We start from the raw sequence: 27,569 nt of genomic DNA, 5'->3' as shown, positions 1-27,569 counted from the left end.
TGGAGAAGAGACTTACCTCAAATATCTACAGAGGTTGTTCCAAACACTGAAGCAAAGCATCTGGGCTGTGGGAGCCTGCAAACTTGTGATCGTATGCCCCTTGACTTAAGCCAAGCTTCAAAACACACTCTTTCCCCCCTGCCCCCTTTAAAACACACAGGCATTATGTTAACAATTCAAGGAGTGGGAAAATTAAACACCATAATCCTGCCTATGCCCATTTCATTTTGCAAGCCACTGCCAAGTGCTTCCCAGGAGACAAATAAAAGAAAAATAGTACTACCACCAACTGTACTGAAGAGGCTTTACACCACAAAATAATTTCTCTCTACATCACTTCTTTAGTCAAATGTACTATGGGTGGTATTACAGAAGTATTTACTATGCTCTGACTTCCTGTCATAGCTATCGTAATCACGCAAGTGTAATAGTTACCTCATTTATGTATACAGATCCCCTTTCCATTCGGAAGCGATGACTTTACTGAACACCCGAATATAAAAAAAAAACACAGTGACGTTTCACGCGCCTAGTCACATCTGCATCGTTTTGAAGTAACAGCTCCACCTCGTGTTCTCCAACATCATCGCTACTTAATCTGTACTGTGGCAACATGACCTAATTTTTAAATCAGGATCTTATCTATGCCGGGCACTGGGCAAGCTCTGCCCCAGAAGATGGCGGCACGCCCGCTGGCCTAGCTGCAGGGCCGACGGAAGGCCAGGCAGAAGACAAAGACAAGAGCGCGGGGAAGGGGACAGGGCCTTTCCTCACAGCGGCCCACCCTCTCCAGGGTGAGTCTACACAAACGGAAACTGCTACTGAGAATGCCGAGGTGGATAGAGGCGGCTTCGACACGCCACGCCACATCACACGCCGCCAAGGGCCGGCGACAGGACGCTGCGATAAAAGCGCGTAGCGCTTTACGGTACGCTGTTTCGGCATTGTCGCGCGGCAGCGGCCAGGCGGACCAATGGGGAGCCGCGCCGGCGGAGGGGGCCGCAAGGCGCGGGCGGGGCGGCACGTGTGAGGCGAGCGGCAGGGCCGGCGGCGCGAGGTGGGAGTCGCAGGGCGGCGGTGGCAGCAGGGGAGGGGGGGCTTTCCCGCGGAGCACTCCTGCCTCACGGCCCCCCGCTGCGGGCCGGCAGCGTGCTGCGTCCTCCCGGGCGCGGTCACTGGGCCTGGTCTGGGAATAATCCCTGGGGAGCGGGGCTGGGGCCGCGGCCGCCCAGGTCCGGTGAAATGCGGTCTTTCCTAGCTGAGCCTTCGTGCTGACCGGCCTGTGGGCGACCTCTTCTGGTCCTGCATTGCCCATCTAGGGACGGGCGACCGCCGCTGGGAAGGGTTTAACTCCGTCAAGTGTGTTAGCCGGTGCTGAGGGAAGCGCAGGCTGTCTTTTCCTCACATCGTTGGCGAGGGAGCCACGGTGGTCCGGTAATGCTGTCTCTTGCTCCCTTTGCAGTGTTGTCACAATGGAAACTAAGGGTAAAAAGAAGTTCATGGGGAAGAGTGGAAAAGCACCTCGAGGAAAAGTACCACACGGGAAAAGGAAGTTTAAAAAAGATAATGGTAAGAAGACAAAGGCTCCCTAATAGGAGCCCTGGCTGAGTGATTATTTTTGTGCACAGGCATGCTTGAACTTCACTATCTTGGCAAACTTATGTTATGAAATGACTAGCTTGGTAGATGAGTGAAGAGGTGGATGTTGTCTGCCTGGACTTCAGTAAGGCTTTTGACAGTGTCTCCCATAAGATTCTGGCAGAGGTGCTGATGAATTACAGGCTGGATGAGCAGATGGTAAAATAGTTTGAAAACTGGCAGAATGGCTGGGCCCAGTGTGTTAATAAGTGACACAAAATCTAGTTGGAGATCGGTAACTAGCAGTGTACCCCAGGAGTCAATACTGTGCCCAGTCCTGTTTAGCAGCTTCATTAATGATTGGGATGATGGGGCAGAGTGTACATCAGCATGTTTACCAGTGACATAGAACTGGGAGAATTGGCTGATGCGTCAGAGGTTGTGCTGCTCTCCAGAGGGATCTCAGCTTGCTGAAGAAATGGACTGATAGGAACCTTATGAAGTAGAGCGAGGAGTGAAGTGCAGAGTCCTGCCCCTGGCAGGGAACAACCCCATGCACCAGTACATGCTGGGGGAAAGCAGCTTTGCAGAAAAGGCCCTGGGGCTCCTAGTGATCACAAAATGGAACATGAGCCAGCAATGTGCCCTTGTGGCAAAGGCAGCTAATTGGATCCTGGTCTGTATTAGGAGTGCTGCCAGCAGGTTGAGGGAGATGATCCTTACGCTCTTCTCGGCACTGGTGAGAGCGCAGTTGGAGTGCTGTGACCAGTTCTGGGCTCCCCAGTACAAGAGAGACATGGCCATACTGGAGAGAGCCCAGCAAAGGGTCAAAAATGATGAAGGGTCTGGAGCATCTCTCCTGTGACAAAAGACCAAGAGAGCTGGGACAGTTCGGCCTGGAATAGAGAGGGCCAAGGTGGGTCTTGTCAATGTATACAAATAGCTGAAGAGGGAGTTGCAAAGACAGAGCCAGACTGTTTCCAGTAATGCCCAGTGACAGGACCAGAGGCGATGGGCACAAACTGAAACACGGGAGGTGCCCTCTGAACACCAGGAAAGATATCTTTACTGTGAGGGTGACTGAGCACTGGCACAGGTTGCCCAGGGAGATGGTGGAGTCTCCCACCTTGGAGATAGTCAAAAGCTGCCCGAACACCGTCCTGGGCAACCAGCTTTGGATGGCCCTGCGGGAGCAGGAGGGTTGGACCAGATGACCTCCAGAAGTCCCTTCCAACCTCAGTCAGTTTATGATTCTATCTTGCATTCAAAACTATACTGACTGTATGATGAAATAACCTGGAAAAAGTAAACCTGAAATGCTTTAGATTGCATTGCAAGCCCTTCAACTCTATTTGATCAACCTAAAGTACTCTTTAATTAAAGATTTGAAGATGATAACATTGATTCTAGACTTTTCTTTCTCACATGAAGAAAAAGTTTTATTTGAGAGTTGAAGCTAGGGTGTGTGAGTGCTGTGGGTTAGGATTGAGAACATACCTTTCAGTGTTTGCCTGCTTCTGCTTAAAACAGATGATGTCGAAACAGCTCTGACAATGAACTGTGAAGTGATAATGATTTGGGGATTGATGACTGATGTCAAGGGTGGTGAAATTCTTGATTTAGAATAATCCTTTTTATGCCTGGGCTATTATACTGCTGCCTGGAAAATAATGCCTGGGCAAAACTTCCCTAGGGAAGACTGGGACACCCAGGGACTGCAGTGAAAACATCAGCTTTGAGAAGCAAGTAAGAATTACTGTTATGTATATAATTTTTACTTCAAAGTAGTTTAATTCTTCTTACAGTGTAAATCTGTTTTGAAGCAACATCAGCATTTATCTCTAGGATAACATTTTAGTTTCTGTTTTGTTGCTTAATACATTCAGGTCCACCAAAGAAACTTACTAACAAAGGAGATGAGGAGGGAAAGCCTAAATCCGTTTCCAAGAAATTTGTGAAAGGACAGTTAAGACCTGGAAGAGCTAGTGTCAAACAATTCAAGAATAAACAACAATCAGGAAAGCTTGCAAACAAGAGGAAGCTCCAGGATGGTGAAGAGGGAGGTGAGCAGATTTTTAAGCCTGGATATCAATGGAAACTAGGTTTTGGGAAACACTTTGTTCACCTAGGTCTTCCTCTTTCCCCAAGTTTACTTCATGTTTAATTTTTGCTGTGGAAACAATTACTTCACCTAACTAAGCTTGAGACCAAAGTCATGAGAATCAACAGTTAGGAATTTTCTTGGAAGTCAAAAATAAAGATGCAGTAGCAAATTTAAATAATTGGTGTGCCATCATAAAGTTGTGATTATTTTAATAACGGTATTAAGTGGATAGCTTGAAACTAGATGTTTTCACACAAATTCAGAAAACAGATTTTTTCGTAGACCATTTTAGAAATTTAATTCTCTGTTCTAAAGGCATCGACTATAGAATTTGGAACACAAAAATTCATGAAACAAAGTTGATTATCCCTTATATTATTTTTTTCTGTGGTCCAAACTATCTTGTCACTTCTTTAAAAAAAAAAAGACATCATTGGTGTTATCACTGCTTTTTACAATTTACAGCTTATGTTTATACAGAGAAGCTAAATAAATGTCTGGTTTTATCACTGTTTAAATGGATTTCTTTTTTAACTTTGTTTCTGGTCATGAGAACTTCATGTTGTTTCTTCCTTTCCTGTGAAGCAAAGCTCTACTGGGACAATTAAACAGCACTGTAAAATGAGAAGTGGAATTTTATGTGAGGGATTCTGAAGTTCTGCAGAAAAATGTTAGTTGTTTGAAGGACAGTAGGAGGTGTTGAGTATTTTATTGTTGCTGTTGTTGCATGTTTGCAGAATGGCTTCACATGGAATATGCACTAGATGTGTGAAAACTAATAGCAACAGAACGTTCATATTAAGTTGCTTTCAAAAAAACCCCACAACCACAAACAAACCTTTAAAAATTGTTTTTAAGAATAACTGAAATCTGTTGTGTATTGCACAGTGGCACTGCTCTCAAAGAGAAGTGTTACCATTTTTGCTTGTCGCTATTACTTTAGCAGAATGATAGAAAAAGTTGATAATATGTTTCGTGAAAAGAGAACATGGTTTTTATATGGATAAGACAGTTAAGTGCATGCTGCTAAATACCAACAAGTGGTGCTTTAAGGTCTTCAAATTTAAAGCTGGGTCTTTAATGTTTCATCTAGCAGTAATAGCATGACTTGCTTCTGTGAAACCATGTAATACAAGATGATGATCTTCGTCAATATGTGACTAAAACTAAAATCGTATACTTGAAGTTTTTCCAAAACTCATTTGTGGCTGTTTCTATAATTACCTTAACTGAGTTTGTTGTGTGGCAGTGTATAGCTGTTGTCTCGTGCTTAAGGAATTTGACTGAATAAAAAGATTAAGCATGTAAAAAGGCTTTAATTTTTCATTTCTCTGAGATTTCAGATATGTATCTTTGAGTTAGTATTCTTCTTCTGTGGGGGGGAAAAGTGTGAGTACAGAATGAACTAAAAAGGGAGAATTACCTGAGGCAGTCATAGGCTGCTAGGTGCATTTTAAATCAGTTTTCAAGCTATTATAAGGTTTGTGATGCATCCTTTGACAGAGCTTTGCCTTGTTCTTCCAGTATTCTAGAAGTGAAAATTACTATCTTAGCATGCTTATTAAATATTTCACTTTCATATTAGCTAGCTGGGTAACTGCAGGCAAAGCTCCTGAAGTGATTCAAGTCACAGAGCTGCCACAATTTATACTGATAAAGTATTCCATTGCTCCTCTTTTATTGACTCTAGAAAATGTCTTTACTTTTGTCTTCAGGGTCAGAGTCTAAGAAGCCAAAGTGGAATGACTTCAAAAAGAAAAGGAAGGAGTTAAAGCAAACCAGACAACTTAATGATAAAAGTAATTATGACATAATTGTAAAATCAAAGCAAATATGGGAAAGTATGAGAAGGTAATAATAATTTTTTTTTTTTTCGTTCATTTGACTTTCAGTCATAAGTTGCAAGAAGACCTTCTTTCTCCTCTTGTAAATCTATGAAACTATATTTCCACAGTGAAACTCCATGGGTGATTGATAACATTATAGGCAATTCTGTAGATGGTTCAGACAGAGTGTGGTGACCCATGGTGCTAGAAATGTCTGGATTGAGTTTACTTGTATTTTAGGCTAACATTTATGAATAAATGCTTAAGGAGTTGTCTTCTTTTTTGAATCATGAAGCACAGAGCATGTACTGATTTGGCCTGATCTTGCAGTGGGATCACTGCATGAGTTTTTTGTGGAGGCTTGTATGCTCTCTCTGGACAGCAGTAATTCCAGGACCGGGGCACCACTTCAGGAGTTAATTTTACTTGCTCTAAGTGTCTGTCCTTTGCAGTTTTGACTGTAAGATGCTTCCTGATCTTTGGATCTGTAAGCAACTCTGGCTGCAGATTTGAGTTTATGTTATTTTTAATAGTAATTGTTACTCAGAAAAAAATAATTTTCGAGTGTGGAAATCTGGTTTTGTTTCTAGGAATTGAAACTGCTTAATTTCATCTATACAGTTTTAATAAATGACAATGCAAATTTGGGTTAGCGTAAGCTAACTTTATTTTGTACTGTCTTGCTTCTTAATTTATAGAGATAAATGAAATATACTACAAAAGGCTGCTTCCTCTGTTAATACTGTTTTACTGGTTTTCGCTTGTAGGAAGAAATGCGATAAAGAGAAGCGAGAAAAGCTAATGAATGAACTACAGAAGCTTCTTCATGGAAAAATTAAAAGTGTAAGAAAAACTAATGCCATAGTTCACAAATTCACAAAAACTTCTTTAAGGAGTGGTGAAATATAAATGAACTTTTAATAATATACTATTAACCTGTTCTTCCAAAAGCTATAGGGAATTTTTTTAAACTGTGAGTAAAAAAGAACAAAAGCAGGGTTGAAAGACTGTGTTTGGTACCTAGATTTCAGGGGAGAGCTTTGTCTATCAGCTGGCTATTATAAGGCTGTCTGTTTTGCCAAGCAGCTTCAGTCCAGTGAAATTCTGTGTTATCTGAAGTTCAAAAACAGCCATTTAGAGTTTTGATTAATTACAATTGTTGCTTTGCCACATTCTTTTAGAGGAGTCCTGATAATGTCCTGATACTTAATGATACTAAACAGTCTTTCCGCTTAATTCTTGAAATATATAAATTTACAGTGAAATACATGTTGCATTTTAAAGTGATTCTTGGTATTCCGTGCCAAAGTGGAACTATATCGCTCTCTCTCTGAAATTACAAAGAATGAGAGAAAATGAGATACCATTTAATAATTCTCTTCCAGTATTAAAACCCTGATGCATTGTCTTAATTGTCAGCAACTGCAAGTGTTGTCTATATTTTGTTCAATGAAGTACTTATAGAGCAGTAAAAAAACCTTAAAACTTAATTTGTTATAAACAGGTAACTACTTTTAAAGTTGCCATTACATACTGCATATGGCATAAAACTATATCAGAGGGCAAGTGCATTAAAATAAATTTGGTGTATAATGTTGTTTGAATGGTCTAGAATAATGAAATGTGTCTGTCATGTAGCTGGCATTTGCACATGATTCAACCCGAGTGATCCAGTGCTTTATTCAGTATGGCAGTGAGAAGCAAAGGCAGGAGACATTTGAAGAACTGAAAGGTATTTTCTTCCCATTTATGTTTCAACTATGTGCTTCTGTATTGTTGTTAGGATGCATTAAAACAAGCCATATTGTTTTCTCTGGAATTTTTTTAACTTTCTGCTGAACTGATGCATCATTCTTATTGAGCTCTTAACACTTATTTAAATAATGGCATCTTGTTTTGTAGAGTTAATGGAGTGAAAAATCAAACTGGCTGAATGTTTTTCCCTTCTAGATAGCCTAGTAGAGTTGAGCAAGTCAAAATATTCCAGAAATATTGTGAAGAAGTTTCTTATGTATGGGTGAGTTTGAAGTGAATTTGTTTAGCTGTGTTGCATTGTTTCATTACCAGTGTGAATGTTGCTCTTCTTCTATAGTGCATTGATTATGAATAAAAAATATATCTCTGGAAACATCTTTATAATACTGACAAGACAGGAGTGTCTGGTATTGCTAACAAGTTTTCCTTTTGCAAAAAATAAAGCTAAAGCTGTACGCATTGAGGAGAACACACACCTAAAAAAGCTCAAATATATGCTCAAAGTTGATCTTTGCCTTATACAAAAAACTGGCTTTTAAAAATTTTCTCTGCTTAGTGTCTCAGGAAGGCATCATTTATTCTGTAGAATTTATCCGCTGATGTCTTTCCCTCAAAATGCCTCATGATTTCTCCAAATTCCTGTTATTCTCGCCATATTTCCATAAATGCCATGAGGCTGATCCAGATGTATATATTTCCTGGTTTCTGTGCTAAAACTTATCACCTAAATGTGCTTCCAAAAATAAAACTATTCGTAGGTCAGTTTATCCCTAAAGCTTTAACTCTTGCTATCTATCTTTTCCTGTGAAACAGGACAAAACCACAAGTTGCAGAAATAATAAAAAGTTTTAAAGGCCATGTGAAAAAAATGCTCCGTCATGCTGAAGCATCTGCTGTAGTGGAATATGCGTATAATGACAAAGCCATTCTGGAGCAGAGGAATATGCTGACAGAAGAACTGTATGGGAACACTTTCCAGGTTTACAAGGTGACGTTTCAGTACTTCCTAGTCTAAGGTGGTTTAGCATCTAAGGTATTACGTTAGTAACACCTTATCTATCTTACTATTTCTTTTGATTACATTTTTTTCTGGTAGCTGTCCAAATGTAGTCTAGTTTAGCCTGTTTAAATGTTATGTTTACTTGCACGTTTCTATTCTAGGTTAAATTGTTGCATTTCTTCAGTTTGAACTATGTGAAGTGTTGTGTTCATGTATGAGCTTGCTCTGCTCATCAAAGTCAGTCTCATATCATATAGTTGCAGTTATCGTAGTGCCATAGTGTCTAGCCTGAAGTGCTCATCCTTGCTGAGATAAGATTTAGGCTTAATTCCCCATTAATGCTGTAGATGGCTTTTGTGTCGGAACTGCCTTATGTCTGCAAGAACTGGGTGTGAGCAGAACATGTCTGTATCTATATACAGTGTGTAATTTCGGCTTAATTTCTGGCTTTGTTTTCTTTTCCCATGGAGACTATAGGACTTGAGTCCAAACTCTCTTGAAACCATTTAGGTGTAGATCCTCACCAGGCAGTGGGAACGTTTTAAAAAAGTACAACCTCCTTCCATTTTTTCTTTCTTGCTAACTTGGAATGCTGGTTGCCATTGAGGCACAGATAGTTTATTTGCTACAAAGTACAAAACTGTTTTATGCAATTACTAAATACACTAAGGTGACTTTTGCATCCCGGTGTACAACATAACATACTTTTACCCAAGTTCTCTGTTAAAGTTCTATAAGAAATTAACAGCTCATTTCTGAACCATATTGCTAATTTATCATTACAGGTTATTATAAGTTTTAGTAAAGCATTTTGCAATGCAGTAGAAAGGCATGTTTGCTGTATTTATGGGCTATGATTTGTACTGGGAGTAAAACCGCCTCTGACATCTAGTGCAGTGTTAACGTCCATCATTCTAGTATTCTTGGCATGAGTGCTTCAAGTAGTCTTCCATTGCAATGCAAACCTGAGACTCAACATGTGAGTTTGTAAGAAACTACGATGTAATCCTTAACAAGACCTGGAATTTCTTGGAGTTTTGAAATGTGTGGTTTGCTTCCCCCCCCCCCCCGCCTCCAACTCTCCACCCTCCTCTCCCCCCACCAGCCCAACAAGGATGGTTAGAAATACATTTCTTCTAATTTTCTATCTAGTCAGACTGTTCTTCTAACAACAGATTCTTTTACAAGAGTTACCAGTGTCATTGTTTAGATGAGATACCAGGAAGTACTTCTGTATTTAGGTTACATGGTATATATTCTTCCTCTCTGCTGTTCTTGAACTGGAATTTCCTGGGCCTTGGTTTACTTCTCAGTCCACTTATTGCTGTGTTGCCCTCTAACATATGCATACTGTCATGCAAGCTTTTTGCTTAGCTCAGGAGTCCCTTCTTAGCTCAGGAATCTCTTAAGACGATGTCATTTTGTTGTATTTTACCTTGTATCTGACAGTTTCATGAAGAACTGACCATAATTGGCAAAAAACAGTTCCGACCACAAAAGTAGCTTTTGTTTGCTAATGATGAATATTCAGTTTGTAGAAACTTAAGTATACAGCTTCTGACATACTCAAAGTAGATAAACTTTTTATTTTTAAAACTGTAAAAACTGTTAGTTTTGCAGAAAATTAATTTAGTTTGTGATATTATTCATGAATTTTGATTGAAAAGGGACTAAAGATTGTAATTTTCTGTGAACTCTTACACTTACTGGGAACAGCTGAACCTCTGTGCATTCATTTCAGACACCAGTTTCCCCAACATTGGATAAAGTGTTAGAAGCTCAGCCTGAAAAGAGAGAGGCCATCTTGGATGAAATGAAACAGATTCTTACACCAATGGCACAAAAGTAAGGACAAAAATTGATTTAAGGTGTGACAGTATGGCGTGAACCGGTTTGTTTCTGACATACAAACAGACAGTGATATCGATACTCCTTTAAGCTGTAATATTGCTGTGTTCTATAGTAAGTAACTGGTTTTGTCCAAAGTGTCATAATGCATATCTTCTCTTAATTTTGAACTCCACTTTGATAAATGAAAGTGTTCCTGACCCAGTCAAACAATTGTTCGAAATACCACAGTGTGGTGTGCTTCCAGAATGCATTATTAGATAAGCTTCTCCAGTGGTCTTTAGGAGAAAACATTTTGCTAGGTTTCAGAATTTGTGAGTTTTGGTAGAATCTTCCACTTATTGTAAATGCTAAACATCTAATCCAGAATGACTTACGTGTTTTCTGCACACCACACTGCCTAACTTTTTTAAATACAAATGAAATATTGCTTGTTTACCATTACTTGTGGGGGACTTCTTGCTTATTTTCCTCTTCCCAAATACAGAGAGGCTGTGATAAAGCACTCACTGGTACATAAAGTATTTTTGGACTTTTTCACTTACTCTCTTCCGAAACAAAGATCCGTAAGTATGTTTTGTTTGTTTTTTGTCTTCTTTTTCCTTTCGGTGGGAATGTTTTTAATCTTGTCATGAAAGTGTTGTAAGGTAACTAGACACAAATACACATCTTACATTTATAAAGTTATACACATCTAACGATTCCAGATGGATGATTGGGAAGTACTGTTGTATGGAGATTTACAGTAATAGTGAACTTTCTCATTAAAGCAGTAGTGTGTGATATTTGAATTAAAAAAAAAAATCTGATGGAATGACTTTGGTATTTTGTCTCTCCCTGCTAAATGGTCCTTCCTAATAGTTGTGGAATAGTTAAAGCCAGGGGTGTTGCTTCCAGTAGTTTAGTTTTCCAGTGTGTAGTTTCTTAACCACTTGTAGCCATTGTCCAAAAAATTATTGACCAAAATACAATCAGAACTTTGTATTCTGCCTCCTCCTGACCAAGCATATGGCTTTTACACCATGTCTGTATTAAATTCCAGTTTTAAGCATACCTCAGCCATTCTTGCAAAAACTAGGCCTACATCCATCTGTGTGATGTGACATTGTATAAGCTGGTGTCCTGGTTGACTTCACCTGTCTTCAAGCTGTGTCCATCAGCCTCACCCAGGTTCTGCAGTTCAGCACCATCTCGCTCCATGCCAAGTGGAGCCTTCTAGACTTGCTGTGTCTTACCTACTTCTGCTGGACTGAACTCCTGAACTCTTTTCTTTGTTACTGTTAACAAACCCAGCGCTAAGGGTAGTGAGGTAGGCTATTTGTGGCCTATTCTGAGTCCAGATCTTACCTAATTAAATGTTTCTGTGCATGGTTTCATGTAATGCTTTGTCAGGGAGTGCTTGTAGATTCAGAGTCTTGTGTGAATCAGGGGAATGAAGGCATATCTTTTCCTCCTTGACTGGCTTTTTCTGCAGACATGGTAGCATATGGATATACTCTTCGGGGTTTGGAAGCTGCAGTTGTAGATCTGTTCCTGCCTGTGCATATAGCTAGTGACTACAGAAGTGGTATCTAGTAACATGGGAGGAGGTTTTTTGGTTTGGTTTTATTTTTATTTTTTGGCTGATGGTATTATTTGTCAGATGGCTTCAGAACCTCATTCTTTTCATATGAAGACTAACTTTTGGCTCAGTGTTCTCGTACCTGATTTATAACATCACCTGGTGCTTAAATGACCTTTTAGTTCTTGCCTGTATGTATAAATAAATTGCATCGCCTTCAGAGATTTTCTTCCTAAACGAATGGTTGTCCTTGTCTCCTCTAATGCCTGTCTTAGTTCTGAGTACCCTTCCCTGAATTTTCTGTAATCGGACAACTTCAGTACAGTTCTGTTTTCATAGGATGATTGTGATGAACAGTGTCGTTTTGAAGGGAGAAAGCTTATGTAATTTACAGTCTTTTGGACTCCTTTTGAGGCCTTTGTTTCATAGATCACGGTAACGAGAGGGGGTTCTGTAGAGCCAGTGATGCTCTCTATAGTGTTGCGGGCAGACAAAAAATCCTTTCATGCCCTTGCTCACCCGCCTTGAGATATCTCAGGCCTTTCACCTTTTTGTTTTATCACCTTTTCTTCCCCAGGAAATGATAGAAGCTATCAGAGAGGCTGTCATCTATCTGGCACACACTCATGATGGAGCCCGAGTAGCAATGCACTGCTTATGGCATGGTACTCCCAAGGTATTGTTTGGTTTCTGTCTACCCAGTTATCTTTAATAATAGTCTGATCTGAGACTGAGTGTGATTGCTCATATGGGTCCTTCTGCCAGTGCACCTTTTGATGCAGTTAATTACTTGAGAGCAAGGTTAAAAAGGTCCCACTTTACCTGTTGGCAAATATAAGCAGAAGTTTTTCATGGATCAAATGCTTTCACTAGAACTTTTATAGTGAAAGCATCTCCTTTTATTTTTAGCAGAGTTCTTGGAGATGACACATAAAGGTTTTCTATTTTAAGATTATTGGCCATTCATTCATCCTCTAGATATGTTAATGCAGGTGAAATTGGCGGTAGGGAGAGGACAGTAAAAAAGTCATAATGTGGAATGATGTTTGGCTTTGGAATACCAAAACGTAGAAAATGTTATAGGAGCTGTGTTTTAGTTTCTTCTGCTGATACAGTATCCTGAAATACTTGAAGTGTAGCATGTGCCATCACCTCTCAGAAATATTATAATGCCTCCTATTGTTTTCTGTATTACAAAAAAAGACGACTTTGAAAAATAATCTGCTTCTTAAAGAGTGCAGAAAAAATATGAAGTTGCTGGGATCTAGGGGCAGTAATGGGTCTAAAGAAGACTGAGCAGTGATTGCAAGAGCCAAAAGTGCAAGCACTGAGGAAATGTTTTGCCAAAAAAATCCTGCTAGTAAAGAGGTTTTGCAGCAGACTAGAGTCCTTGCTACTTTAAAGTTTCAAGTCCTGTCGAATACGTTTCTTTCCAAATGGAGAACATTCTTCTGTAAGTAATAAACAAGATATAGGTGAAGATGTGTGGGTGGTTTGGTTGGTTTTTTTCAAGTTGCCCTTTTTGGCATCTACTGTTGGTGGGCTGGACTTGAAGACATATCACAGAACCTCCCTGGGATTCTTTCAGAGTTCAGGTTTAATTCTTCACACTGTTTCTAGGGGTTGACTAATAGTGCGAATGTGAGATGTTGGTAAATAGCCTTTGCTTTAGTAAGCAAATTGAAGGTTATATTTTTTAAGATGTAAGTAACAATTTAGTTATTAAGAGTCATTGGCGTTATAGGCTCATTCAAGTTTCTTGTTTCTTTTTGGATAGGACAGAAAAGTCATTGTGAAAACTATGAAGACATATATTGAAAAAATAGCAACGGTGAGTGTTCATTAACCATTTATTTCATAGTCTCTGAAACACAAGTGATTTGATAGTGGCTAATTTGAATGTGCTTTGGTACAGGAAACAACTGCAAGATCTTAATGAAACGAGGTTTAGAATAGTGGTGATGCATTAGATAATACGAAATGTATTGAACTTTATGGAATATTTAGAGGCATACTGAGAAGCTTCATTGTAGGCACTACATGTAGTACTATCCTCCTTTAAAGTAGCTGAGTTAATTATAAGTCCTAAATTTTATGTCTACAATTTTTTTTTTTGAGCCTGACTTTATATTGCATCTTCATATGGCTCATTGTTTAATTCTCCTTGGTTGGGAGCAAAATAACATGTATACAGAAGAGGAACAAAAATTAAGATGTGTTGAGGATGTCATTGGAAAGGCCATTGGAATGTGCATATTTCTTAGAAGATGCTTAATAAATTTTAAATCAGGAAGCTTCAAGACAAATTAATGCTGAAGTGACATACAATGTAAGAAGTCTGTATTTAACTTTTTTCCAAGTAACATATATGTTTGGAGGCTGCAGCACCAATAGAGTAACAGTTGCAACCAGATTTCGTAGTGCTGGGCAAAACTGCAACTGTGAAGAAGAGCTTTTTAAACTTCTTCCCTTCCTGGTTGCTGTAGTGTTCTGTTTACTAATAGTTGAGTGGTCTCAATCAGTGGTCTCCAAAAGTTTTTGATCACACAATCATGAGTGTGCATCCCTAATATACGTATATTTATGTACAAATTATGTACATGTACTACTGTGCTAGTATATAAAACAAACACATAAATAGAAGTTGAAAGAGGATGAGATGAAGGTAACCAGTAATTATATATTTATTAATGTTACAAAAAAAATTTTCTTCATACACCACAATGGACTGTCTTGAGAATCCCATTTTGGAGGCCACTGGTCTTATGTTTCTTTCCATAATTTTCTAGTACCAGAATAAGTTGTTATATTTTATAAAATACATATTATATAGAAATGTGAGACAGTGGGTAAATAATAGCTAAAACAACACTGGAGCACTGAAGGTCTAACTTTAACATAGAGTCTCGTTGACATGAATTGGGTTGTGCCATGTGAGTATGCTAGAGACTTGCTCTCCAACAGTGCAGTAGAGACTGCATGGCTCATTGCAGAGACGTGATCTCCGAAAACACTGTTTGTGATTTATCTCAGCTTTAAGCAGATCCACCATAGAAATAAAGTCTGTATGTAATGTTCCTGCAAGGCAAATCCTACAATTTCAAATGATGATTATACAATAGGATTAGGTTAATAGCTTGGATGTGATAAAGCCATGTATCAACTTATAATGGCTGATCAATTTAATCTAACTTTGTTTTAACAACCTATTTCTTTTAACAAGCCTTGCTTTCAGAGAGAGCCTAAATGTTGGGCTTCTCTCATTCTATGACAGTGGGCAGAATTTGCTTGTGGTTCATGTTGTGTCATGTTTGAGAAAACTCAGAAATGTTGATTCTAAGTCAACTAGTATATTCATAGAACTTGACTGCATGTGGTTTGGGATGTCTCATCTTTACAGGGTGAATTTTCTCATCTGGTCTTGCTGGCAGCATTTGATTGCATCGATGACACTAAACTTGTGAAACAGTTAATTATATCAGTAAGTAATGGGATTTTTCCTAAAATAGTATGCTAAATTGTGTCAGTGTGTTTGTCAGTGTATAAGAGGATGAGAGTAGGAATCCATGTGCTTTTTTCAAACGACTTAATTTCTTTCCACCCTTTCTGTTTTGTTATGTGTCATGATTATTTTTTTCTTTTCATAGAAGACCTCAGTACTTTCATATGTTCTCTTTAGTTATTTATTGGAATTAGTTTTTAAGCTGGATTCAGTGCTTGCTGAAAATTACCCTTTTTGTACATGTTCATTCTGGCAAGTGGATGACTGGAATCTCTTTGAAGTCAGTGCCTTTGTGATATAGTGTTTCAGGAGATTATCTTGGTGGAAAACTTTAGAATGAGGATGTTACCTTATCCATTTTACAGGCAAGCCTAAAATGTCAAGAATGTCTGTGCCTAGATTGTACTTACTGTGCAAACTTGTAAAAAAGGTTGTTCAGCACATTTAGCTCTTTTCTTTCACAGAAGTAGTGTCTTGGAAAGTGATACTTCAAGAGAAACTGTAGTAAACTTTCAGGAACATAGCAACAGGCCTGAATATAGTATACCATGACTTCAAACAAGAAAAAGTACTTGCGTACTTTTGGCTGGATGCTGAAACCATTAACTCACATTAATTATCAAAACTTGAATTTTTAATTAACATGTTGATAGTTAAGTGACAACTAACATTCTGGATAAAATCCATGTAATATTTTTATCTTGTTTCAGACATTTGTCTGTATCCATTTTGGAAGCATGAGAGCACTCTAACTGTTCTGCTTCACCTACATGGAATTGCAGAATGAACAGTAAGGATAGTATGATCTAGTCTGCATCTGCTTCCTCTTGGAATGCCTCATTTCCCCACCTTTCTACCAGAAATTACTTAATAGGGTTTCATAAAGTATTTATACTTAAGATTATGTTTACATGCAAATTTTATCACTTTTAAGATATTTTAATCTGTAAATTACCATGAAGTTATGTTTTCACACCAACAAAAGAGACTTCATAGTGCACAACTAGTTTTCATGCAGGCAGGATTATTAACGTGCAGGTTGTAATGTGCTTATAGCAGAGCTCAGCTTTTAGGACTGACAGGTAGAGAGGCAGTGGCAGGGAGGTAAAGATGAGGCAAATACGCTGCATGTGGAGGAGGAATATGAGGAGAAAGTGGTTATGATGAGGCTTGCTTTAAAAAATATGAGCAGTTCTTCCATTGAGCAACTTTGTATAGGAAAGAATTGGTTTTCTGTACCCTAGCATGGAGATTTGGCCCTAAGTCTGTGCCTCTCTGATGGGTGTGGAGAGATGAAAGCATCCCAGCGTGGAGATGGCTTTTGTTTCTCAGGTATATTAGCTGTAATCACAGCTGGGTTTTGTTTCCAGAGTCCAGTCTGCAATGTAACAACTTCTGGGCAAGTTCCAAGCAAATAAGCCCTGACAGATCAGAGCTGACTTGTTATGAGATCACTGAGGCGTTCCTGTAGTATGTTACAAGCGCTGTGCTTTCTGGAGGATTTCTTAGTTCAGATACTGTGTTTGGCTTTAACTGAGCTTCCAAGGTGTCATCTAATTCCTGAATCATTGTGTTTTTCCACCATCTGAGATCAAAGATAATGGAGTGTTTACTGTTTGGTCATCCTATCACATCAATCTGGACGGAAGAGTAAAGGAGAATAATGAGGAGTGGCCTTTACACATACAGAATTGGCCCATCTGGGTTTATATGAGGTCAGAAACAGGGAAAGGATGTCAGGGAAAAGGAAAAAAAAAAATTAGATAAGATCTAAACCAGTTCTTCAGATGGTAAATGAAAACTAGTAACAGAGGATGATGTGGAAGCATCTAGAAATCAAGCATTGAAGCATATTCTAATAGAAGAATCCAACCCTTAAAATTATCTTAAAGAGTAGTTAGACTTCTAAAACACCTTATGCCAATTATCATTCTGTCCATACTAAAATTTAGCTTAAGGAATGTCAGGAAAGTAATAAAGATTGGGTGGAAGAAAAAGCAGTGTTTGTGCAAGTCTCTTTTTTTTTTTTTTTTTTTTCCCAAGTATTATAAAACTTATCACTTATGTGCATAGGCAGAATGGCTGGGAATTTGTTTTAAACTCTAAATCCTTTGAGGAAAGTCTCCCCTTCTCATCATCTCTCAGCTCCGTGGAGTCTTAATTCAGGACCAAAGAACATGTGTGCTGCTTTAAACCTTCGTATGTGATTGGAACTGTACATTGTGAGCTTGGCATGTGTCAAGATTCAGGCAGATTTTAGTGGGAAATCCATCTCTTTCATGAGGATTCCAAGCAGGCAGTGCTAGGGAGACATTACCAACAAGAGACAGCATGCCTGTGTCATTTTGAGTTTCTTCTGGTAGTTTTTCACGGTTCTGTCACTGAAAGTGACCAAATTCTGTAATTCATTGGAATCAGTGGGGGAAATAAACTTTTGGAGGGTTTACAGAAAAATGTGTTTATTATCCTGTATGCAAAATGGCTATGTTAGAGGTTGATTTTGAAGTGCAGATGATTTTTGTGGTTTTCTCCTAAACTAAGTATATTCTTTACCTGTTTTAAGTTTTGAAATATTTCAGCACCTTTGTCATCCATTTAATTGATAAATGAACTTCACATACGTCTGAATCTGAATCCACATGCCAAGAAGACAGAATGTGGTTTTGGTTTTTCTATTACTGAAATTTAATTTTTCTTGGTGAATGTTCTGTGATCAGTTTAAGATGGACTTTTCCTTCACATGGACTGTCGTTGCTGTATGCAGTTTTCCTTTCCTAAGCTTTGCATTTGAAAGGTAATCAGTAATTACTGATGCCTCAAAACTATTATTTCGTTAATGTTTTGTTGCTGTTTCTTTACTTTTACAGGAAATAAATGCTTCTTTGCCTGATATAATAAACAACAAATATGGAAAGAAGGTCTTGTTGTACTTGCTAAGTCCTAGAGACCCTGCACATTTTGTTCCAGAAATCATCACACTTCTGCAACAGGGAGATGGAAATGCCTATAGGTAACTCTGATATGAAGACTGTTTTCCCTAGAGTCCAGAAGAGTTCATACAACTTTGTCATAATTGATTAAATTTAACTTTTTGTCGTAATATATCTAAGTAGTGTAAATATATATAAATAATACATATTATTAGATATGTTAATCTGTAGTCCTTATTTTTGCATTTTTGGTTTAAAGTTCGTATATGATGATTGGTGACCAGCAGTATTGATGATCAGCAGTTTACCAGCTTCGTAAAGGGCAAAAATTATGATGTGTTCTTTGTTTAAACTCATGTCTCACATTTGGTGTAGCAGAAATTTTTTAATATGCATTAATGGTGTTTTGAATTGCGTAAAATTGTATCTCAAAATCTAACAATAAAATTGGAAATTGTAAATTTGAATTCAGTCTCTGGTATTGACATTGATGCTTATCAGCTTTTGAAGAAGGAGCAATATTAGATTAGTGAGTTGTTTAAAATACATGTCAGTAGTTGAGATAACAAAATGAATAGAAAATAAACAGGTTACATTATTGTTAAAAAACTGTGAGGTTTACTGGCAGTAAGCTTTAAACACTATAAACTTTCTCACTCTCTATGTTCTTAAAATGTGTGTGCAGCATGTGTTTAATTGTAAGTGAAACAGAGGGAAGAGTAATGCTTTATTTTGATCTTCCAATAATTTATAGCTGTCTCAAATAGCATACATGTTCTGAATTTTTTGTTGCTTGATGTGCACACAGATCAAGTCTTCTACAGTAATGTGTTGTCTCTTTCATCAGTAAGAAGAATACTGAACTCCGACGCCGTGAACTTCTGGAAGCCATTTCCTCACCTTTGCTAGAATATTTGCAAGAACATACCCAAGAAGTAGTGATAGACAAAGCTACCTTTGTCTTGGTTGCTGACATCTTAAGAACAGCTCTTGGTGACATCCAGCCTGCACTAGATGCAATTGCTAACTTAGCAGCAGAAGAGTTGGTTCCAGGTGGCCGTGATGGGCAGGTAATGTAACAGAGGACAAAGTGCTGAGATCTTGCAGAGCGTTTGCTTATTTTGTATTACTAAAATGAAGCCTGCCTACTTTTTCCTTTATGTAAGACATCAGTGTACTGCCCTGGTAGCACTTGTACATTAGACGTGAACTCTGCTTTCTGACACCTTCCTTTCATATTTTATTATTATTGCAACTGGAGTGATGAAGGTTTGAGCCAGCATTTCATCTGAGTTGTAGAGCAAAATACTTCATGATCTTGAATCTTCAGAACTGCTTTAAACACTTTGTGGGAAGATAGCTGACAATCATGTTACACAGTCCCTCTTTTAATGTTAGCACTCTGCAATCAAGCAGTAAGTAAATTTTTATAGTTCCTTTGACTGTTTACACTGAGAATGATAGGGTCTCTTAACTTTCAGGTATGCATATCTCCATGCAAGGAAAGATCTTAGATAATAGCTGCTTGTCTTTATAGTATGACCTTCTCTTCAAAGTGTGCCCCTCCCTTATTTTGTTGAGTTAAGTTCAGTCACATGTGTCCATAGACACCGTATTTAAGATAGATGCCCTCCAGATCTTCATAGTTGTGCTGAATTTGCTTTCTTTCCCCTTCTTGAAGAAAAGCATTTTACAGAATTTTACATGAACTACTCGTGTTTTGTGCCGTTTTCTGTGAACCATACTATAGTGAATTTTCAAGTCTGAAAGTGTGGGAAGTCTGGAAGTTCTTGTAGAGGCAGCCAGACCAAGAGATTCCGCTCAGTAAGCATGAATTCCTTGGAGGGATGGATGAAACACTGGTTGATACAGTTTATATTACTGAAAGTCAGATGTTGCAGGGAAGGTGGTAAAAAATAAACTGTTCAATTTAAGTGAGTATTCAGATACTTGCATCAAACTTGTTGATATTTGCATAGGTGATGACTAAATGGATCTGTGTGATGTGGTGTCTGAGAGCAGAGTGGATAAAGCAAGGAATATTTATGGACAGATATGTTACTGCATTTTGAAACATCATCATTAAATAATTTGGTTTTGGTTTGGTTTGTTTTTTCCCATTAAAGCTTCACATTGCAGAGCATCCAGCAGGCCATCTAGTTTTGAAGTGGTTAATAGAGCAAGATGAAAAAATGAGAGAGAGTGGAAAAGAAGGTATGTTGGAAATTCAGCTTTGTTTGATCAAATTATGACTTCAGAGTAATCAGTTATCTGACCTAAAATAGGATTGCTGCATTTATTTCTTTAAATGTAGTAATATATGGAAAATTTAACATACCCTCTAAGATTATTGCTTCTGTCTTTTTGCTGTTGTGACCTGTTGTATGAACAGAATGTGAAGGATGTGTTTGCTTTTTCTGCAAAGCAAGTACAGGTCTGGTTTTTTTCTCAGGGATTTACTGTGGTTTTGAGACAGGGTTCATTTCTGTGCTTAAAATGTCTTGATAGCTTTGCTAAATTACACAGCAATTTAAAGGATAATAATAGAAAAAGTAAAGTCTTTCTAACAGGGAGACTTGTTTCATTGGTGCTTGTGAGCCAAACTGTAATCTTTAATGTCTTCAGTAGTGCTGCTGGGTTAGTGCTTTATAACTGTTATTACAACAATTTATGCACAAAAATATCTTTGCTAGTTTATATCCCAGAAGGCAGAGGTTGGACACAGAAGTTCTCATCTTAATTTTGATTTTAAACTTACTTTATTACATAACTGTAAAATATTGTTGTGTGACTCACTATATCCTAATAGATGCTACCTTTTTCTCATTAAAAAAAAGGCAAAAAATGAAAGGAGATGGGCGTGGCATAGTACAATCTGGAGGGAACTTTTCTATGTATAGGGGGCTTTTTTCTTTGTAGAATTATCAGACCTTGTTAAACTTTTTTTTTCTTTTTCTTTCTTTTCTTCTTACTACGTTCAGGTATCCACTGTTTACTTTTAAAATAAGAGTTAGTTGGGCTTTATTAAATGTTTCTGAAAGGAGGCTGTTTTGCTACTTCTCAAGTAGATGATTAAAAATGTTCGATGGGAAAGTTTTATATGAGTGTCTTTCAGAGACTAGCCTAACTGAGATGATGATAGTTATTTGGATTTATTTCTGCTAACATTGTGCAATTTCCATTTTAAACACAAGTTGTTCCTTTTGATTTCTTCGTTTTCCTCCAAAGAGTGCGCCGTTCAGAATTGTTGCTCTGAATTTATGGAATTGGCATTAAAAAAACAACCAAATCGTTATCTTATAGGGAACAAGTTGAATAAAAGCTGTTCTTCAGATGGAATTCTGATCTGAAGTGACAGTGAAAAATAGCTTCAGTGTTTGTTTGGAGGTTGGAGTTTGTAGGCTTTGGGTGGGTTTTTTTAGGTTGCTTACTGGTAAGTTTGCTCAGCATACAAGTTGTAAGAGCAGCTTTCCTGAAGTTCAGTTCTTCACATTCAGCTGGGGACTTGAGGTCAGCTTAGGTTCTTTCTTTTGCATATGTCATTAGAATAATGAACCTGCAAGTCAACTTGGGCTTTCAAAGCTACTGAGGAAAGAGAGCCCTATAGAATCAGTACAGCTGAAACAGACAAGGTTCCTAGTGGTTTTCATGCATCAATAAAGGATTAGCTCTAAAGTTTTAAGTAACTTCATCTGTGCAAATTCTGTTTCTTCAGTTGTAGAGTCAGATGCTTAAAAACTAATATTTTTCAGCAGAGATGTGTATGTATTAGTATATTGGATATAATTATCTCTTGTGTTGGTGTCATTCTTACCAAGTTCTTTCTTTGGAGTGGGTGCCTTCTTCAAGACATGAATAGTCTTTGACACCCTTTTTAAAAAAGAAACAGCAAGTTTGCCTTTTTAATACTAGTCACACAGTGCTGATACTGTCTAAATAATTTCAAGCAATGGAAGTAGTCAAACATCTGTAAAGGTATTCATTGCACTGAATAATCAATTATGTTGAGAGAGCAAAACTTTGTGACTACTTGGTGGCTAAAAACTATTTAATTAAAATACAGCTGCAGAGAACTTTTAACAGGCTTCTTTGTATAAAGATACTATTTTTTTTTTTTCTTCTCCCCACCCCTTTCTGACATTTTACAGTTTGCTTTGGAAGAACATTGGTGGAACGTGTTGGTATTGAGAATATGAAGACCTGGGCAGAAGTAAATCGAGGTGCCATTATTCTTTGTTGGTATGTAAGGCATATGACTATTTCTGATTAGATTCCAGTGTTAATTTCTTCAACAGCTAAGAGAACATCAGTTGAAATTTCTACCAGCAAAATGACCCTTTTGCACAATGTGTGTGGACTTTCATGCCAGTGATAAGTCTGCAAGGGAACAGGGTACTGGAAAAATTCTAACCAGAGTTTCCATAGATTGTTCCTTGAGATCAGGCTTTTGAAGTACTAGGAAGTAGCTCAGTCTTGGAAAATCTTAAGATTAAAAATTAAATTTATTTTAAAAATTGTGCCTACCATATCTTGCTTTACAAGCACAATATTCTCAAAAGAGCAGTCCGCAAATACCTACATTAAAATAATTAGCTCTGAAATACCTGTGACTGGCGACAGCATAGAAGAATCCAGATTTTTTTTTTTTTTGTAATTTACTGCTTTGTGTTGATATCTTAATTATGGAGCCTAAGTGTGTCTCATACTAAAGCAGAAAAGTGTTTCAAATAGACCATGCAAAAGAATAGACGATGCAGAGGCTTATGATGAGCTAACTGGCTCGCAACTTCAAAGCAATGACCCATGCAACTAGTGAGATAAAGACCCCACAGGAATCAGACTAAGATTAACATTTTGTTTTAACAAATGCGAACAGCTGTGCTAATCATCATTGTTTTCACTTTGTAACAATCTGTCAGTGTCAGGTCATAGAAACCCAAGGTTTTGTCTTTAGCCCAAAGTGTGTGGTCTGTGTTCTGGAACTGCTGGGTCAGCATTGCATTGCTGCTGAGCCAAAATCAACAAACAATTCAAACGGACAATATGAGTTTGAAAAGTAAAAACCTTTTTTCCACCCCACTTCTCCCTCTCTTAAAGTTACTTTTGACTCCTTGCTCTTTGCTTTCCATCTCTGCTTTCTATGACTAGAGTGAGACTATTTTGACGTTCATGCTCTTTTGCAAGGTGAATGAAAAGCTGTTTTCCCTAATAGGACTTCAGTTAGTTAATCCAAGTGTAATTCTAACTTTGTTTAGTCATTATCATTCAGATCACTAGTGAGAAGAATTGGTACTAGAACAGTAGTTTCAATCCAGTACAAAACCAGTTTACACAACATGATAATAGTCATATGGATCTGGCTGTTAAGATTGTTCAGCTGCTAAAATGGTAATACCTTTTCTTTGCCTCTCATAACAGCCCTTTAGAATTCAGTAAATGCATCTAATGCGTCTAAGTTATCTGATCTTGTACACAGATGTTCAGTAGAGATTTATTAGAAAGTCTTGTTCACTGACAGTGTATTAATGCTTTGACTGTTTTCCCCTAACTAACTCAAGCCTGAGGAGTTTCATTTAAGATGTGGTGTTGCTGGTTTATGTACTAAGCTATTAGTGGAATTTTTTCCATGTGTAACACTTTAATAACTATTTGGCTGTAGTCATGACAACAGTCTCTTAATAGGTTTTGAAGACTTACAAAAAAACCAGGAAACTAGTAATTGCTTATTAGCAAAAAACAGCACAGGAGTGGTGTATTTTATGGAAAAGTCTGTGAGGAATGTCAGTCTTTCCCTTTCTCTGCTATTACTCATGGCACTACAGGGTGGGGCTTCATCGAGTGTACAGGGGAGCTTATCTTCCAGATTGGCAGACAAACATTTTTTACCAATACTGAAACTCATATAACAGGAAAGACAAAAGTACGGTGGAGGAGTGTGTGTTTGCTTGCTGGAATTTTGTTTTTAGGTTTTTTTTTTAATTTTAATTAAATCTGAATCCTCTGTAGTTTGAACTTCCCTGGATGACTCTTTAGGCATGACGACCTTTAGTTTAGGCAACTGAGAACACACTAACATAACCAGCTGTTTTTGTTCCATTTCATGTGACACCAGTTTACTTTGCTAACACATAGTAATTAATCTCATCTTTGTCTTAACTGTATGCATTGAAGTGGAAAGGTTACCTAAATCATAGAACAATGATAAATTTGGTCTGGTATAGACAATAACTGCAATATTTTTTTTGATAAAACAATTGCTGAGTTTTAAAAAGCCTTCTCATTTAAAAAAAATAAAATTCAGATAGTTCTTTTGTTATAAAGAAACTCAGATCCCTCAGACAGAGGTAATTTTCAGGTGCTGCCAGTTGTCCCTGAAGCTGTAATAGATTTTTGTTTTGTTGTTGGCTTTTGGAAGCCATCTGTCACTTATGTGCAGATATGAAACTCAGAGTTACCCAGTCAGTCCACTTGAAGATTTTTGGCTTTCTAGTCCTTCACCAGTTACAAGCAGTTCACTGCATGTGCTTGATGGCTTAGTTACCTGGTATCCTCTCGACCCTCTCCTTTCATTGCCCCACTTGCTTTTAATTTGATTCTTAGAAAAAAATCTGGGGCCTGGTTCTGATCTAGTACAAGCATGAAGAGTCATCAGGTAATGAGAGGGCTTTTTGCAGACATTACAATTCAGCTTAGTGTAAATAAAAGTGCTGTAAGTACTTGAATGTCATGGATGCTGGTCTGTTTGTGTTTGTACATCTGACCTCTCCGTATTTTTTAATTTGTCAGTGATGTGTTACATCAGCGTCGAAAATGGATAAAAACATTCTTCACCAAATGACTGACTGATTTCCATGTAATTTCTGTAATCTGTAAAAGTTATATTTTATATCAACAAAATACATAGGTGCCTGCTTACCAGATCTTAGAATACTTTCAGAATAACAATTTTTAAAAAACCCAAACAACTATGTTGGTGTTTTGGCTGCATTATCAGACATACAATTGTTCTTTATTAAAAATATGGTGTCTTGAAATATCTGTGGATACCAAGAATTTGAAAGCAGCTTTACATGTATAGCTGTTGATGGATGAAGTTCATTTTTAGCAATATATAAAATGCAGTCCAGAGTGATTTGCTGCCTTGTACGCTCTTTGTTCCTGGTGGTGAACCATGTGAATCTGTCAATTTAAGTACAAATGTGTTCAGCACATCCTTTGTCAGTACTCTTGACTTTCTTGCTGTTATCAGGGGTACATGACTCACAGAAAAGCTGAAAAAGTATCACCCTCACCTGGCTGAGTTCAGTTTTAAAGAAGGTCTCTTGATGAATTAGTACTGTCATAGCTAAAAGTGTAACAGAATTTGCTAGTCATAGTCACAGAAATAAATCTTAGGAATAAAGTAGATGAAAATAGTGTTGTTGTCAGATGGGCATCCCATGCTTTACTACCTATAGTGTTGCCATCCTGCACAGAATTCAGAGTCCTAAGGAGACAAAATTTAAATCTTACCTTAAGCTACATTAATTACTTCTGTGTTTTACTCAGTTTAGCTTGCCATGTCCTTGTTTAAAAAGTAGGCAAGAAACAGGCTTTTAGGTATCTGCAAATTTGGGAGACATTTGAAAGAATCCTAGGGATTGTAAAGGCTTGTATTATCATGCAGCCTGTTGGGTACCATTACATAGGTGTTACAGTTTCTTTCCAATCTTAGTTTATTTGTATGCTAGTGCAACTTGTAATTCTGTTCTGTATTGCTCACATTGGTCATAGAAGACTAAATTTTTTAGACAGTGTTCACTTATCGTTTTGAAGTAGCAAATTAGGTGGGCCATTACCTCTACTGATTTTGTAATACAATTCAAGAACATTTCACTATTACCTGAAAGAAGGTGGGAAGGACAATCACTGTCTAGGTTAATCTGAATAGTGCAGAAGCTTCTTGTTTTCTTATATTATTTAAAGCTGATGATGAATTTCCTTGTTTCTGAGGAAGAAAAGTTACCTGGGAAGCTGGTTTGTTTTTCAAAAGTAGTATCTGAAACAGAACAGAACTGGTAAGGCTCTGTAGTCTTGCACTAAACAAAGCATGGAAGTACAATAGTGAAAGTACTTGATGTGTATTAGATGTACTTCATTGTATCCAGTTTTAGGACCCCTGTTACAAGACAGGTATCAACAACTGGAGCAAGTTTGACCAACATAGTTGTGGGCTGGATCCCTTGGCCTGGGAGGAGAGGCTGTGGGACCAGGGCTGGTCAGTTGGGAGAAGGAATGGCTTTGGGCGCATTCAGCGTCATCCCTGGCATCAACAGGAGGGAATGGAGGAGAGCTGGACTCTTCACAGCAGTGCGTGCATGGCTGGAGGGCGAGAGGCAGCAGCACAAGCTGAAACAAGAAGCTCAGGCTGGAGATAAGGAGAAGCCTTCTCCCCATGAGGACAGCCCAGCGGTGGGGCTGGGGCCCAGGGAGGTTGGGCTGTCTCCTGCATTGGGGGGTTTCAAGCCCGGACTGGGTGAAGCTCTGAGCAGCCTGATCTGACCTAATGTTTGAACCTGCTTTGAGTAGGGATCTGTAGTTCCTTCCAGTCTGATCTGTCCTGTGTTGGTTGTGTTCTCACTTGGTGTGTTATGCTTTCTGGAAAGTTCTTCATCTTTTTCTAATAGGAGGTGACAGAATCTGCCCTGAACTATATTCTTCCTAAATAGTTATTGTTTCTTTACATGGACAGCTTCTTTTCCTATGACCTACATGCTGACCTTTGACATCCTTGTTTTGTTCACTGTTTCTTGTAGCCTTCTTCGGAGTGCCGATCAAAAAGTGGCAAATACAGTCAAAAAAGGACTGAAAAAGCTTGTCCCAAAGTTGAAGCTGAATAAAAATGTAAAAGGAATAGAAGCATTACTGGAGAAATTGACTTCTTAGTGTAAATGAAACTAAAAAGACAGTTTACATCAATGAAGCCAACTGAGAGTTGATACGATTTTGCACCATGATTGTTTCAAGAAGCAGTGTATGCAATTGTAAATTAAATGATTTCTAAAACAACTTGTCTGTTGTACTCATTCTGTTGCGTGCGGTAAATAGTTCTTTCAGAGATTTAAATCTCAAGAAGGTTTAAGAGCTAATGGAAACTTCTGAACATGTAATCAAGAAGTTAAATCTTTCCTGATAACTTCCACAGAGATGTTTTGTGTCCTGTTAGAATTTGCGTGCATTTTCTCATAGTTACCATAGAAACAAGCACCTGTTCTGGAGATACTGTGTACTGGGCAAATACACTTGTTCTTAATCCCATTGCCTCCTGGTTTCCTCAAAAAACAAAGCAGAAAAACAATTCAAGTCCCATTCTTACCCTGTGAAGGAGTGATGAAGGCTTCAGGAACTAATAAGAATAGAACGAAAATAATGCCTAACTTCTTTCAAAGAAGGTTCTGAAGGAGAGGCTGACTATTTCAATGGACC

At 38.0% G+C, this 27,569-nt stretch overlaps 1 protein-coding gene across 2 annotated transcripts; it reads left to right on the top strand.

Annotated features, from left to right (window-relative positions):
* Positions 1-845: 845 nt before the first annotated feature.
* Positions 846-27,152, top strand: PUM3 (pumilio RNA binding family member 3). Of its 2 annotated transcripts, none has more exons than XM_074856873.1 (18): positions 846-928; positions 1,463-1,569; positions 3,465-3,641; positions 5,398-5,533; positions 6,276-6,351; positions 7,147-7,240; positions 7,459-7,525; positions 8,077-8,251; positions 10,005-10,108; positions 10,599-10,677; positions 12,250-12,348; positions 13,450-13,503; positions 15,073-15,153; positions 18,042-18,184; positions 18,952-19,174; positions 20,231-20,318; positions 22,253-22,343; positions 26,900-27,152. In XM_074856873.1, exons 2-18 carry the CDS (start codon positions 1,473-1,475, stop codon positions 27,027-27,029), a joined length of 1,914 nt encoding a protein of 637 aa, XP_074712974.1. In that variant the 5' UTR covers positions 846-928; positions 1,463-1,472; the 3' UTR covers positions 27,030-27,152. The 2 variants fall into 2 exon arrangements, with proteins under 2 accessions (XP_074712974.1, XP_074712973.1); XM_074856872.1 differs by lacking the exon at positions 846-928 and adding an exon at positions 981-1,057.
* The last annotated feature ends 417 nt before the right edge of the window (positions 27,153-27,569 follow it).

This window comes from Strix uralensis, chromosome Z (genome assembly GCF_047716275.1).
Source record: "Strix uralensis isolate ZFMK-TIS-50842 chromosome Z, bStrUra1, whole genome shotgun sequence".
Taxonomy (NCBI): Eukaryota; Metazoa; Chordata; class Aves; order Strigiformes; family Strigidae; genus Strix; species Strix uralensis.
Note: the sequence above shows the minus strand (reverse complement) of the source record. Positions and strands in the feature narration are given on the sequence as shown.